The sequence below is a fragment of the Macrobrachium nipponense genome, chromosome 11, assembly GCF_015104395.2.
Source record: "Macrobrachium nipponense isolate FS-2020 chromosome 11, ASM1510439v2, whole genome shotgun sequence".
Classification (NCBI taxonomy): Eukaryota; Metazoa; Arthropoda; class Malacostraca; order Decapoda; family Palaemonidae; genus Macrobrachium; species Macrobrachium nipponense.
The window spans coordinates 51302722-51316839 of NC_061087.1; the positions used below are offsets into that span (position 1 = coordinate 51302722).

General features: G+C 34.5%; 1 protein-coding gene across 7 annotated transcripts in view; it reads right to left on the reverse strand.

Annotated features, from left to right (window-relative positions):
- Positions 1-14118, reverse strand: part of LOC135205820 (cell cycle checkpoint control protein RAD9A-like) — a 434453-nt gene that overhangs the window by 39028 nt on the left and 381307 nt on the right. For all 7 annotated transcript variants that reach the window (XM_064237070.1, XM_064237038.1, XM_064237049.1 and 4 more), the window contains one exon: positions 9972-10228. In XM_064237070.1, coding sequence (XP_064093140.1) covers positions 9972-10228 — 257 coding nt within the window. The remainder of the gene's footprint in view (positions 1-9971; positions 10229-14118) is intronic.

The window sequence follows — 14118 nt, forward strand, 5'->3', positions numbered from 1 at the left end:
AGGGGGTTACGTAGGAAGGAGTGCCCCATCTTGCAGTGCCCCAGGCTACGATATATGAGCAAAGGGATCATCATTTATAATTAAATTATGATAAATAAAATAGTTTTGGTTTATTAATACACAAAAAAGAAATATACATTCATAATAATCATTATTTATTAACATTGTCTTTATAGAAATACGAAGGAAAACTTTGAACGCCCGTATCTCAAAACTATACTTATTGACCTTCAAAGTCTATCTCCTCACTTAGTTTTAAAGCTATAACATTGGAATTTGGTATATAACTCAGAAAGACATTATAGAACAATCAAATAGAGCCCCTTTTTCCAATTTTTGTTTCATCTTTTTTTTTATACATTTTTTTCTTGTGATTTATAGGGTTTATTTTTTTACCATATTGAAAAATTCATATCTAGCAAAAACATCACTTTTAGAAAAAAAACTCTCCATTTGATTGTAGGTCTACATCAGGTCTATATATGGTAGCAATCCCAGGTCTTAATATTAAATATCAAGGGAGGAGATAGAATTTGAAAAGTGGTTATTTTCGGGATAAATTGCCCTGGCTTCACAAAACCAAAGGTCAGAGGCGAAAATCATATGCGGTTTGGAGATGTCCCGAGTCACCTTATTAAGTGGTATGAATGTCAAAGTCCTGTCGTTAAAAAACGGCATTAGCCGGCCGGCCCCCTTAATATCACTGATAAATTAACTCTTTATCTCTTTCAATGGGTCTAAAGAGAACTCATTGAGTCTTAAGTACTAGTTGTGGAGTGGATAATCCTTGACGTCCTGGAAATGACCAGACTATATTTCATCCCAAACATGTTCATCCATGGACACCCATATTGAGCACCCACAGAGCGCATTCATTCTACTCTCTCTAATGGGACTTTGGTTTCGTACCATAACTTAATTTGGAATGGTCACCCATTTTATTTAATTTCTTAGTAATGTATAGTTATTTGTGGAATCTGAACAGTATTATTTTTATACGGCACAATAATAATTGTTCAATTGAAGATTTGTAACAGGCATCTGAGAGTGAAAAGTTGCAACTGGTAAGGGTAGTGTTTTTTCAAATTTTAAGTGGAGTTTAAAATTACAGTGGGTAAATCATACTGCGTTATTTTCCATCCATTATGTTCTTTTTTATGGTATGTCCTCTGTGTGTTTTAATTTTGTGATGTTTTATTGCTTTTGACATTTTTCCATATTTTTGTGTTTCTGCATTCTCATTTTGTTTGATTAATTTGAGTATTTTGTATGAATTTATTTAATTCAACACTTGTGAATTAGTTTGTATTTAAGACTTCTTTTCAAATTTTAATTGTTGTTCAAGTTTGAATTTTACTTGAATAATTCAATTTCTTGATTAATTAATTTTCTTCATAAATTTACTTTGATCTAATTTTGTTTAACAATTAATCCAAGAATTAATTAAACTTTGTGTTGTTTCCAAGTAATAGCAAATTTCCCTGAGATTGTGAAGTTCACTTATAATTTTTGAATTTGGAGTGATGCCCTTTAATTAACCCTTTAACGCCGAAGGGGTATAATAAAAATCGTCTCCCGTATGACGAGGGGGTCTCGGAGTGAGCGCCGAAGCGGAAAAATATTTTTTCAAGATTAAGAGTTCATTTTAGGCTCCTTTTTTTGTCAATGCTTGATGTTGTTTAGTATGCAACCATCAGAAATGAAAAAAAATATCATTATCATATATAAATAATGCGATATATGATAGCGCGAAAAAAAAATTCATATATAATTGTATTCAAATCGCACTGTGAGCAAAACGGTTAATTTTTTGTTGTTGTATTGTACACTAAATTGCAATCATTTTGGTATATAACACATTGTAAAACGATCAAAGCAACACAGAGAAAATATTATCACAAAATGATACATGAATTCGTAACGCGTGGACGTAAAAAAATTCACCATAAAACTAAATATTGTTCTAGAGACTTCCAATTTGTTTTAAAATGAAGATAAATGATTGAATATTACTATACTGTAAGAGTTTTAGCTTACAATTGCAGTTTTCGACCATTTCGGACGAGTTAAAGTTGACCGAATGTCGAATTTTTATATATTTTATTTATATACAAATATTTCGAAAATGAGAAAAGCTACAATACAACCTTCAATTATATTTTGTTGTATTCTACATGAAATTGCGCACATTTTCATATATAAAACTCTATGAAACGCCCAATATGAAATGGAGCAAATATTACGAGAATGCGACGTGTGCATTTCGGAGATTTGCGGCGGAGAATCTGCACGCGGAGGGAGGGAAAGTTTTTTTTTTAAATTCACCATAAATCTAAATATTGTGCTAGAGACTTCAAATTTGTTTGAAAATGAAGATAAATAACTGAATATTACTAGACTGTAAGAGGTTTAGCTTACAATTATGTTTTTCGACCATTTCGGTAGAGTCAAAGTTGACCAAACATGGTTTTTTTTTCTATTTACCGTGATTTATATGCAAATATTTCAAAAATGAAAAAAGCTACAAGCTTCAATTATTTTTAGTTGTATTCTACATGAAATTGCGCACATTTTCATATGTAAAATTTTATGTAACGGCTAATTTAGAATGGTGCAAACATTATGACAATTGCACAAAAAAATTTCAGATTTTTTTCGGAAGAGCTACCGTGCGGACGTAAGGAAAATTTTTTTTTTTTTTTTTTTTTACATAAATTCACCTTAAATCAAAATATTGTGCTAGAGACTTCCAATTTGTTGCAAAATGAAGGTAAATGATTGAATATTAATAGAATATAAGAGTTTTAGCTTACAATTGCGTTTTTCGACCATTTCGGTAGAGTCAAAGTTGATCGAAGGTTGAAATTTTGGCACTTAAAAGTTATTTATATGAAAATATTTCAAAACTAATAAAAGCTACAACCATGGGTTGTTTTTAGTTGTATTGTGCATGAAATTGCGCACATTTCCATATATAAAACTTTATGTAACGGCTAATTTAAAATGGTGCAAACATTATGACAATCGCACGAAAAAATTTAAGATTTTTCCGGAAGAGTTACCGCGCGGACGTAAGGAAAATGTTTTTTTTTTCATAAATTCACCATAAATCGAAATATTGTGCTAGAGACTTCCAATTTGTTGCAAAATTAAGGTAAATGATTGAATATTACTAGAGTATAAGAGTTTTAGCTTACAATTGCGTTTTTCGACCATTTTGGTAGAGTCAAAGTTGACCAAAGGTTGAAATTTTGGCATTTATTGTTATTTATATGAAAATATTTCAAAACTGATAAAAGCTACAATCATGAGTATTTTCTTTTTGTATTCTACATGAAATTGCGCACATTTTCATATACAATACTCCATGTAACGGCTAATTTAAAATCGTGCAAAAATTAAGTCAAAGTGACGAAATAATTTCTGAGATGTGTCACTGATATTTTTTAGTGCAATAAGAAAGAAATTCGTGCTTGCACGCCTGCGTAACGATTGTAAACAAAACAACACCTTGATCCGTGAGCTCCCAGCATCCCTCAAGGCGCGTGATTCAAAAGTTTTTTGCCTGGTAGGCCTATAAGTATTTTTCCGCGAATTTAAAAAAAAAAACCTTTTTTTATCGACGTACCATACGTCCAATCAGCACCCGACAGACAATTTATGTCGACGTTTAATACATCCAATCGGCGTTAAAGGGTTAATTCAACTTCAAATAAGATTGCCTCACACTTGTTTTAATGAACTTAGTCTGATTTCTTACATAATAAGTTTTATAAGGGATCACTGTTACCTTCAGAGTATTCAGTCATTTTTTATCTGTGATGTTGTCGGGTAACTATTTTTAATTGGTAAGTGTAGTAACCAGGTACTTGGCCACTTAAGCCACAATATCCATATCAAGAGCACAGTCAAGATATCCAAGGGAAACAAATTTTTACATTTTTTATCCCTGCTGAAGACAAACACCTTGGAGTTACAGCAATCATGAAATACAAGGCAGCATTAACAGAATCATTGATTTATGATTTCGTGACTTGACTCTAGTATAGTAGTTGTTACTTACCTTCTGCGATCCTTTGTACAACAAAGATCCGCTCTAGAAGGGTTCTAGTTACTTGGTCCCTGAACAAGGTGGACCTGACACAAACCACGAGTCTTCCTCTCAGAGGGGAACAACCACAGCTCATATGCAACAGTATGCGATATTCTTGATTGCATTTGCATCAGGAGCACGTATTAGCAAACTGGTGTCTCGTAGATGGGGACAATACATCAAGAAAAGAGCTGACAATCAATTTTTATTGTTCTCTGGCCTGTCATTCCTGGCCAAGAATGGGACTTCTTTAGGAAGGAAATCTCCTATTCTAAGTAAACTTGAAGTGGCAGACATAACATTATACCCAGTTTATGCACTTAAGGTTAACTTAGAGGTCATGGCATACATCCCAAAAGGTCTGCTTTTCCTATACTTTAGCAACCCTTGCCACAAGTTCGAACAAATCCGACTACACTGTGTATTGATAGGTAGCATAGATATTCTTGACCCATAGGTGGTACAGTGGCAAACAATGGGTCTTCCCAATAGGCAAGTACGCTAATTATTGCTGGGGAGGGTTTGACAATACTGCAACCATACCCAGCATGCTTAGGTAAGTCACCACAGAAATTCACCCTAAAAAACGTAAGTTCACACTTAGTTTCTTGTTCTTTGCAAGCAAACCTAAAGGTATTTGGAATAAAGAAAGGGGCCTTGAAACTAGTGGCTTGACCCTGGACCAAATGTTTTTGAGTTGTTGTGAATAGAATCTAAGACCTTTTCGTCACCTGTCAATTTCTTTGTAAAGCTCGAGGATGAGACAGCAACTACGCTATACAAAAATGAGGCTTTGACGTAGAAAACCCCATTTTTGGCAGTCGCTGTTGAGTCCTCAAAACCCTCCCATTTCCCTGACGAAAAGACAAGGATTTTGGGTATGGCATCATCCTACATTGACCAACAGAAAGGAATGGCATCTTGGTCAGATTTTGGTCATATGTAAACAATATGATGGTGTGTATGCGCATAACCACTTCTTCTTCTTGTGGTTTTGATGTAGTAGGTAAACTGGGTATTAGTGTTTGCTGATCATGATAGAAAGTGCCCTCTTACCCCAAGTGCAGTTATACTCTATCACGTGTTACAATGTTTATCATTATCACACAACAGCCGGCCATAAGACCAGTTAAGACAATTCTTTGACAGAAGGCTGGTCACCATGGATCTCTGGATAGACCATGGGAAGGGTACTCCTTGAGGACTCGACAGCTACTACCAAAAATAAGTTTTTCCTACGTCAGAACCTGTTATTTAATGTTTTCTTCTAGGAATGGTTTTGATCTATTTTGCTTAAATCTTCTGTTTAAAGTATCTAACCTTCTTGCTAGAAAGAGTTTTTCTTGTACTAATTCAGATAGATCATCTGACCACCGGGGAACTTTATGCTTTTTATCTTGATGCTTTGAATGAGGAAAACCTTTGTATGCTGCTTTTATTGAAAGATACAAGGCATTAATATGCCTCATTATGGTTTTTCAAATAGTCATATAGTGGAATAGTATATCTAGTTTGCACCTTAAATATTTCCAAATTCTGCTTTTTGCATGTTGTAATGTAAGGAGTATGGTTTTGGTTTATCATTTAATAATGATATTATGGGAAAATGGTCACTTGAGTAGGAGACATCACGTATTCCAAATTAGTTTGTTAAATATATTTGTTGAAGAAAGGGTTACATCTATTAAGGAAAATGTTCCATGGGTTTTGGAATAGTATGTATTTACTTTGTTGTCTGAGAGTATTAGTAATAATTTAGTTTTCTATTTTTCTCCATCTTTATTTGGCATAATATTGTTATAATCCCATATTGGATTATGTGCATTAAAATCTACAATTATTATGGAAGTCTTAAATTCTTTCATATTTTATGTAAAATGTTTAAATCATACTTTTTATTGGGATGGTTGTATAAGTTAATAATATCAAACATGTTTTCTATTTTCACTGTTATTGATGAACTTTGTAAATCAGTGTAATCTAAATCTACTTTTCGTATATTATTTTATTATTATGGACATATATTGCTGTTCCTAAACTATTTTCATTTTCCTTTGGTATTGTGGCTAGTAGATATTTACCTATATTTGGAACAAGTTTTACGTTTTATATATACTACATAATCATTGGTTCGTGTTCGCTAATAAGTGCTGACTTCTCTTAAGTACATTCTTGTTAATAATCCATTATTATTCCACTGAATTATATACCGGTTGAATAGTGTATTATGTGGGTGGTCATACTATTCTAGATAATATAAGCTGATGTTTTCTGAAGTTTGTTATATATCAATTTGTATTTTTGTAGGTTTTGATTAATTTTTTTGTTGAGTTTGAATCTGACTTTCATTAACTCTTAAATTTTTACTATCTTAATGTAATTATTTCAATGTGATTTTTTTGGAATATTATCTACAACACTGGTATGTTTTTCTCCGTAATATTCAAAGCATTTAATCCACACACAATCTTCTTCATGAGATTTGATGTTTGTTTTTTCTTTATTCCTCATGAAACTTCTTATAGAGTTGATTAGGATTTCTTTAGCTATAGTTGTATTTTTGTGGCACATTGCTATACAGCATTTAATGCAACCATATGAATCTTTGCGTTCATTACTTTGTTGTTGTTTCATGATTTTACTTGCGGTGCCTATATGGTGATGGGAGAATTTCTTTGCTTTCAATGAAGTTAGTTTTCATCTATACTTTGGTTTTCCATTTTTCTCAAATTTGTGATTCAGTCCTTAGAGGTACTATTGTTACTTTGGGAGACGACAGTAGAATGTTTGATTTATGTTCTGTTTCTGAATTTTAGCTTTTGATGAGATTGGTGGGTTATTTGTCATTTTAGAGTTTGGGTTGGTAGAAATAGGTGGTATGTTATATAGTTGCCTCTTCCGAGTTGTGTTACCTGTTTTATCACAATCGTGTGATTTTAATTCTTCATGTTACTCTTTGTCATTATTCTATTCCATTTCCGGTAGAGGTATTTCAATTGTCCATTGTGATAATATCACTGAAGTCTGAAATTTCCTTGGAAGAGTTCTTTTCATCTTGTAGTTTTTGTGGTGGTATTTCTTTATTTCTATTATCATTCATTTCAATTCTGGTATGGTGTTGATTTTGAAGTATCTGCATACCTAAATTTCTCAGCTGGGTCATTCAATCCTCCCACTTTCAGCTCTAACTATGCTTGTAGATATAAAATGCACATACTTTAGATCGAGCATGATGTTATAATCCACAATTTATGCATTTTGGTTGGCCACAGTCCCAGCGTGTTTTATAGTCCTGCGAACTACAAAAGGCACATCTGGGAAAATTTCTGCATTCAATGGTTGTATGACCATATTTGCAACAGTTAAATACAGAAATCTTCCCAGATGTGCCTTTTGCATGAGTTTGGAAACGCGAGGTCTTAGTTCCCTATTTAATCCCAGTATTTTAACTTTCAAGGGCATTGGCCACTAAACTTTATATTAGCTATTTTGATTGTTTTACGATTGTATTTCATGTTTAAAACCTCATATTTTGCATTCTTCAACGTTGTTCTTGTTGTATCTTTTCTTTTACAAATCTAATAACATCAATACAGCAGACCCCCTATATTTGCATTCTCGAGATTCAGAGACTCCTATTCACAGAAAATTTTCATGTTCGTGGTATTTTTTACTGTGAAATATTCACTAATTACTGTATTTTCCTATTAATTTCGTAACTAAATGCACTTTTTGTGATAAAACTATTAAAATACTCAGGTATAAGTATTTCAGAGGGTTTTTTTGTGCTTGAAATAACAAAATAGGCAGTTCTATGCATTTTGAGCTATTCGTGAGGGTTTCTGGTATGGCAAGATTTGGCACTACTTCTGTGCCTTCTCACCGTTCATGATATCATGCCTTGTAACAATTATATTTATGTTACCTATATTTTCAATGTTCTTGTAATTTTCTAATTGATTTTTGGTTGTTGTTTCAACTAACCATTTCCCTATTTTATTTTGTTTTATGCTCATCTCTTGTGATTGGCATCTATTCAACAAGTAATTTTCTAATTTTAATAATGATATGTCTTGGTCTGCTTACAAATGAAAAAACCTTGACCAGTTTGACCCTCCAAAGAGAGAATCGAAGTTGAGTCAAGGTTGGTTGATGACAATATCTACTTTTGAGGTTATTATTTGGGACATATTAAGGTTTTAATACCACCTTAATTTTCATGAACTGAGTTTTCCTGTGAAAAGACCACTGCCATGCCACAAATCGTAGGGAGGTTTGTTTGTTTCGCCATATAATGACATCAAATTTCATCCAGGACAAGGGCCCTCTCACCAGAGAGGCCCCCTGTTACCCACACTAGTAACTGCTTTGGGATCGTCACCTGGATATACACCATACCCACAGTGCCTGAAGGGTCGTCAGTCCATCGAGATCAGGCTCAGCACTGAGGGCATGGCTTGACAAAAATTTCCCCTCGCTCAACAACGTTGGGTACTCTAGTTTTAAGAGTGGAGTGGCATGCCATACCACTCCACCCTCCATCAAGTTAAAAGAGCAGTGAATTCCATAATCCAATACCAAGCCAAGGTCATCAATGACAGAGGAAGGAGGGAAAGGGAAAATTTATAGGAGGAGGAGTAAAGGCGCTAAAAGGCCCCAATATTCAGCTGAATCCAGCAGAGAGACCAGGCGTAAAAGAGTACGCTCTCCCTGCAGTGGATACCTAAAGACACGCATGATAGGAAACCATCCCTACAAGAATTGACTGAAGGCACCCAGGTTATCCATAAAGAGAGTAACTATGGACATCTTTTAATTGCGGAGGCAGTCCGCATCACCATTAAAAAACACTCTTAATATCCAGCAAGAGTCAAATCAGGAGGAATGCATGAGAGAATGCAGACCAGACATCACGCCCCTGAACAATAGACACATTGCCTTAAGTCAAGAAATGCATGAGCACCCATGTCCCCAAGTCCCTGCCCGACACATACCCCGAAGGTCATCTAGTTTTTGTATAAATAAACACATGATATAATAATCATAAATAAAATATGTACACACTATTATATAATAAATATAATCTTTGTCATACTTTATCATTTTTATGAGTTTTCTCACGCATGCACTTATAAATTTCATACACATCTATTATGTAAGTAACTTATATTACATATATTAAGTATATACTATATAAAATATGTGTGTAAACATATTGTGTGTATTCCTTAAACTATATCGTGAACCTGTATTGACCAATTTTACCTTGATTTGCAACAATTTTGAATTACAACAGGGTCTTTGTTCCTAAACCTATTTTAAATTAATAGATACCTGAGTTTTGAAGGTACATGTAAGTTAACTGTTTAATTACAGACCCCATACGTATGTATAATTTGGATTTTTCACTACTCCTGCACGCCTCAAAAACCAACAGCGTCTGATTAGTGAAGGTCGATCTATATATGATCTTGTATTTACAAAAAAAAATTGGTAAGGCTGTATTGTAAATACATCTTAATGTTGTTATTCTCCATTATAACCTGCAATCTAGCATTTGTTACTATAATGGTTTTGCTTAGATAGTGGAGAGATGGAAAAATAAAACATGGTAATTCTACTTGTCATTGTGTAATACATATTAGTTAAAGTGGAAGGGTTAACTGGCATGTAATAACCGTCTTGGTTTATTGGCAAAAATTTCTGGGTAACATACCTATCTTTTAACTTGAAAACTTAATCCACATTTCTACAGCTTTTTTTAAATGATACAGGACACTGCTATGAATTTTTTAATTCTCTAGTTTAGCAGCTTCTGAAAATTAATGACACTGATACAACAGTATGACCAAATTTGAAATACGGTTAAAATACCTACCTTTTTCTATATATTCATTATTTCGGGGGCTAGTGTGTTCAGACCCCCTTGAATGCAATACTGGGCTTCCATGTTTTACAGTAGTTGGTGATAAGCATGATGAAATGCCAGATATTGCTTGATACTGGGTTGTTTGGGATGCCTGCCTATTAACAGCCTGACTTCTGGCAATCTGAGAATCTGCCTTTTTAGATAAAGTAGCCAAGACAAAAGTTGCTTCAAACACAGGGCTATTGTCACATACAAAGATGATTGGGCTGAAAGAAAATGAGATATTTCAAATAAACATGGGAAAGCTGATATTACAAAAAGTACAGTTTTATTAGTTCTGCCAATTTTAAACAATAAAAAAACAATAGAAAATTACAAAACAAGGAACCATAAGACAAATTCCATGCTTCTTTCACAAAAACCAGAATTTTACTTGAGCCTAACTCCATAATATATGCGATTGTACCATACATAATGAAAAAAGTTTGGATTGTCACTTTGTTGTGATATTTTATTCTTAGTTACTTTATTATTCTTGTTTTTGTTATGTATAAGAACTGAATAATCCATTTAGTTTGTTTTCCTCCTCCCCGGTGGTTTGTCTGTTTGGTAATTGCCACTAATGACCATTCTGTCTTTTCATATATTTGTGAGTGAAAAATAAGAGGCGGGGTGTAGGTCCTGACCGGTTTCGACTTTATTTCCCAGCCATTGACGAAGGACTGATGCATAGTATTAGAAGTCACAAATATATATATACTACAGAGACAGTACTGACGAACATACACACAACCGTTTGAGACTGCAGATCCACCCACAGGCAGGTGTCAAGGTAGGAGTGGCTTCCAAAAATCATTTGGCTAAAATTTACAATAAATTCTCAAGGGACACTATGATAAACATACCCACCGTAGGAGACAACAGGTCCACACCTGATAGGTGTCAGGGAGGCGGGGTTGGACATCTCATTACCACTACTGCCCCTTACCTGTTTTGTTACAAAAATAATAATAATCCTATTTCCATACATCTCTACTGCCTACCTTAAAATTTAAACAGTTTACAAATTTCTTTTGATATTAAAGGATCAAGTTTATACATTCATTGACAGATGTTCATATTATTGTTGTAACCTTTCTTTTATAAAGCTAGATTCGGTGATATTCCTTTCCATTGCATTGTTAGAGCACACAATCTTATTTGCCCCTTCCCAGTTAATAGCTTGATTGTTCTCACTAACATGTACTAAAATACCACTGTTTCCCTGTGCATATCTCACACATTTTTTTATGTTCCATTATCTTTTCCAGTGTTTTACTCGTTTGACCAATGTAAAAGTTGTCACAAGATTTACATGGAATTTTATATACACATCCTTTAGTATTGTCGGGGGATTTCTTGATAAGTACGTACCTGTTTCATTGTTCTAGTGTTTTTAAAAGTGACATTAACACCAAAATTCTTCAAGGGATGTGGGATATCTTTCATATTATTATAAGGTAGTACAAGCAAATTTTTTGTTGTAAGGTTCTTTTTGGTTTTGATACATGGTCTTTTTTTGCAGCCTCTAATGCATTGTTTAGTACACTGTCAGGATATTTCAGTTTCTTGCCTGTATTCCAAATCTTATCGATTTCCTCATCTATATATTCTGGGTTACATACCCATAGTGCTCTTAGAAACATAGATACAAACACTGATTTTTTAACCTTATTGTTTTGTCCAGAATAGAAATGTACATAGGAAGAAATATTAGTAGGTTTTCTGTAAACACTATATTTAAACCCACTACTATTTCTCCATATGAGGACATCCAAAAAGGGTAGGCATCCATCTTTTTCCATTTCCATAGTAAATTTAATTGATGGTACTAATTGATCAAAATTGGACAGGTCTTATTCTTAAAAGCCACGTCATTCCCAACAACAATATCAACCTCTTTGACAGGAAACTTATTTACTACTGCCAATTTCAAAATTCCTGAAAAAGGACATTTCAGATGAAAATTTCCAAAGGGGTAAGACTCAACTGAATCAGGAAAACCAGATAGCAAAACAAACTCTTTATAATCAAAGTCAAAATATTTAGGTAACGCATTCCGTAAGATCAAGTGCCGGGCCGCCCCAGTATCCCATAAAATCCTTACTTCCTTTTCAATGGGTGAATTGACCGACGACACTTTCCCACTAGATAGATTCTTTCAAAACAGACTGGTAGTCATTGGTCACTTGTTCTGGTCGAGACAGGATCTCTTTCTTTTCTACCGACTCCCATCACCGGTCTTCCCCTAGCCAGCAATGATTTTTTGAAAGCAAAGCAAGAACTCTTCAAATGCCCTTTCTTATTACAATAAAAACATGTAACCTTCTTTAATCACTCTGGATCATGGGAACCATAAACTCTCATCATTATAAGCAGAGAAACGTTTAACACTATTAACAGGGTCCTGTACCCTAAATTGATTCTTATTATTATGATTAGGCCGCATAAACGCCTTATTCTTATTGTAACCACCTCGACGTGTCCTATCCCATTTCGGTTCTACACTGGTCCTTGATGCTCCTAACTCACTCTTGTGTGACAAATAATATTCATCGCTACCAATAGCAGCTTCCTGTAAAGTGTCAATTTTAAGTTCTTCAAGGTGAACTTTTAACTTATCTGATACACACCTCTTGAATTCTTCTACATATAACAATTCTTTTAATTTTTCCATGTCATCTACCTCTTTTGATTTCGATCAGTCTTCTGCAAATTGTTTTTTTCCCCTCGCGAACTCTACAAATGTTTGGTCACTACCCTTCTGCAAATTTCTGAACCTTTGCCTGTAGGCTTCCGGAACCAGCTCGTGCAATGCTTTCAACAAGATAGCCTTAACATTTTCGTAATCTGATGACAAAGTCTCATAAACCTTTTGAGCCCTTCCTACAAGCATTACTCTGTATATGAGAGTGGTCCAATATTCCTGGGGCAACATTGTTCTCTTGGAAACATGGCACAAACTTAAGGGCCTGCCCCAAGTTAATGGCAGGCGTTACTAAACTACTCGGGGAGGAAGGAGGGGGAGACGGAGCTGCATTTCGCATCTCTCTTAAATATTCTTTCTCTCTCTCTCTCCTCAGCCTTAAATTTCTCCAAATTAAACTCTAAAGTTTTCAATTCTATTTGTTTGGACGATACCTCCACTGACACCTTAGTTTTAGGTGTTCTTACCCCACCCTTTTTAACCATACTGACATAATCACAAACCTGGATTAACAATAGGCCTATTCTAATGGATACATCACACTCCAACTCCAAATGTTGCGCTACTTGCTCCAATTCACTTCTATCAAGCTCCACAAGCCTTCCTTGCCACCCCTCTCCAGACAGAAGATCTAAAACATTAACTGTTGACATTTTTTAAAACAAACTATATAACTAAATATCAACAAACCCCAACAAACCCAACATGAGGAGATGTAAAAATATTGTTCAAAGATAACCAAGCCTCCAGAATTAACTTTGCACTGAGTGAACAGACAGGAACGTAAAATCCTGTTCAAACGGTCGCCAATTTGTAACGGTCCTTTTCCGCCGTTACTGAAAATTAAATTCCTTTCTTACCAAATTCTGTTCATAGCTACAAGCTAAGCCCATAATCAGTGGAATAGCTCTCAAATAATATCAAGAGTGCAAAAATCCATTCATGGGGGGAAACGAAACACCACAAAAACACTTAAATTTAATACAAAACATCAAGACACAAGTTATTCCTGAACCTCGGAATACATATATTAATGAAAACCAATCGCACCGAAATATTTATAAAACAACACACTTACCCAATTAAGATAGTAAAGCAAAGATACATCCAAAAGGAGAAGAGGGTTCAGACAGGAGAAGGTATACAAAAGGTAAGAACAACCTATCAATTACAGACTAAATGAACCTAACGGTGGTTTCCCTCCTCCGAAACACTGGAGCTGTTGCCGTGATCTCCTTAATTACATATGTTTCTGTCCTCCATAACACTGGAGTTATAACCGTGATCTTTATAAATACTTATATGCCTCTGCGTCCAGAGACAAAAGTAAGGTGGCAAAATGATATATGTACGTATACAAATATTTATGGTACTCCACAGCGATCCTACGTCATCGAGGATGATCCTCCA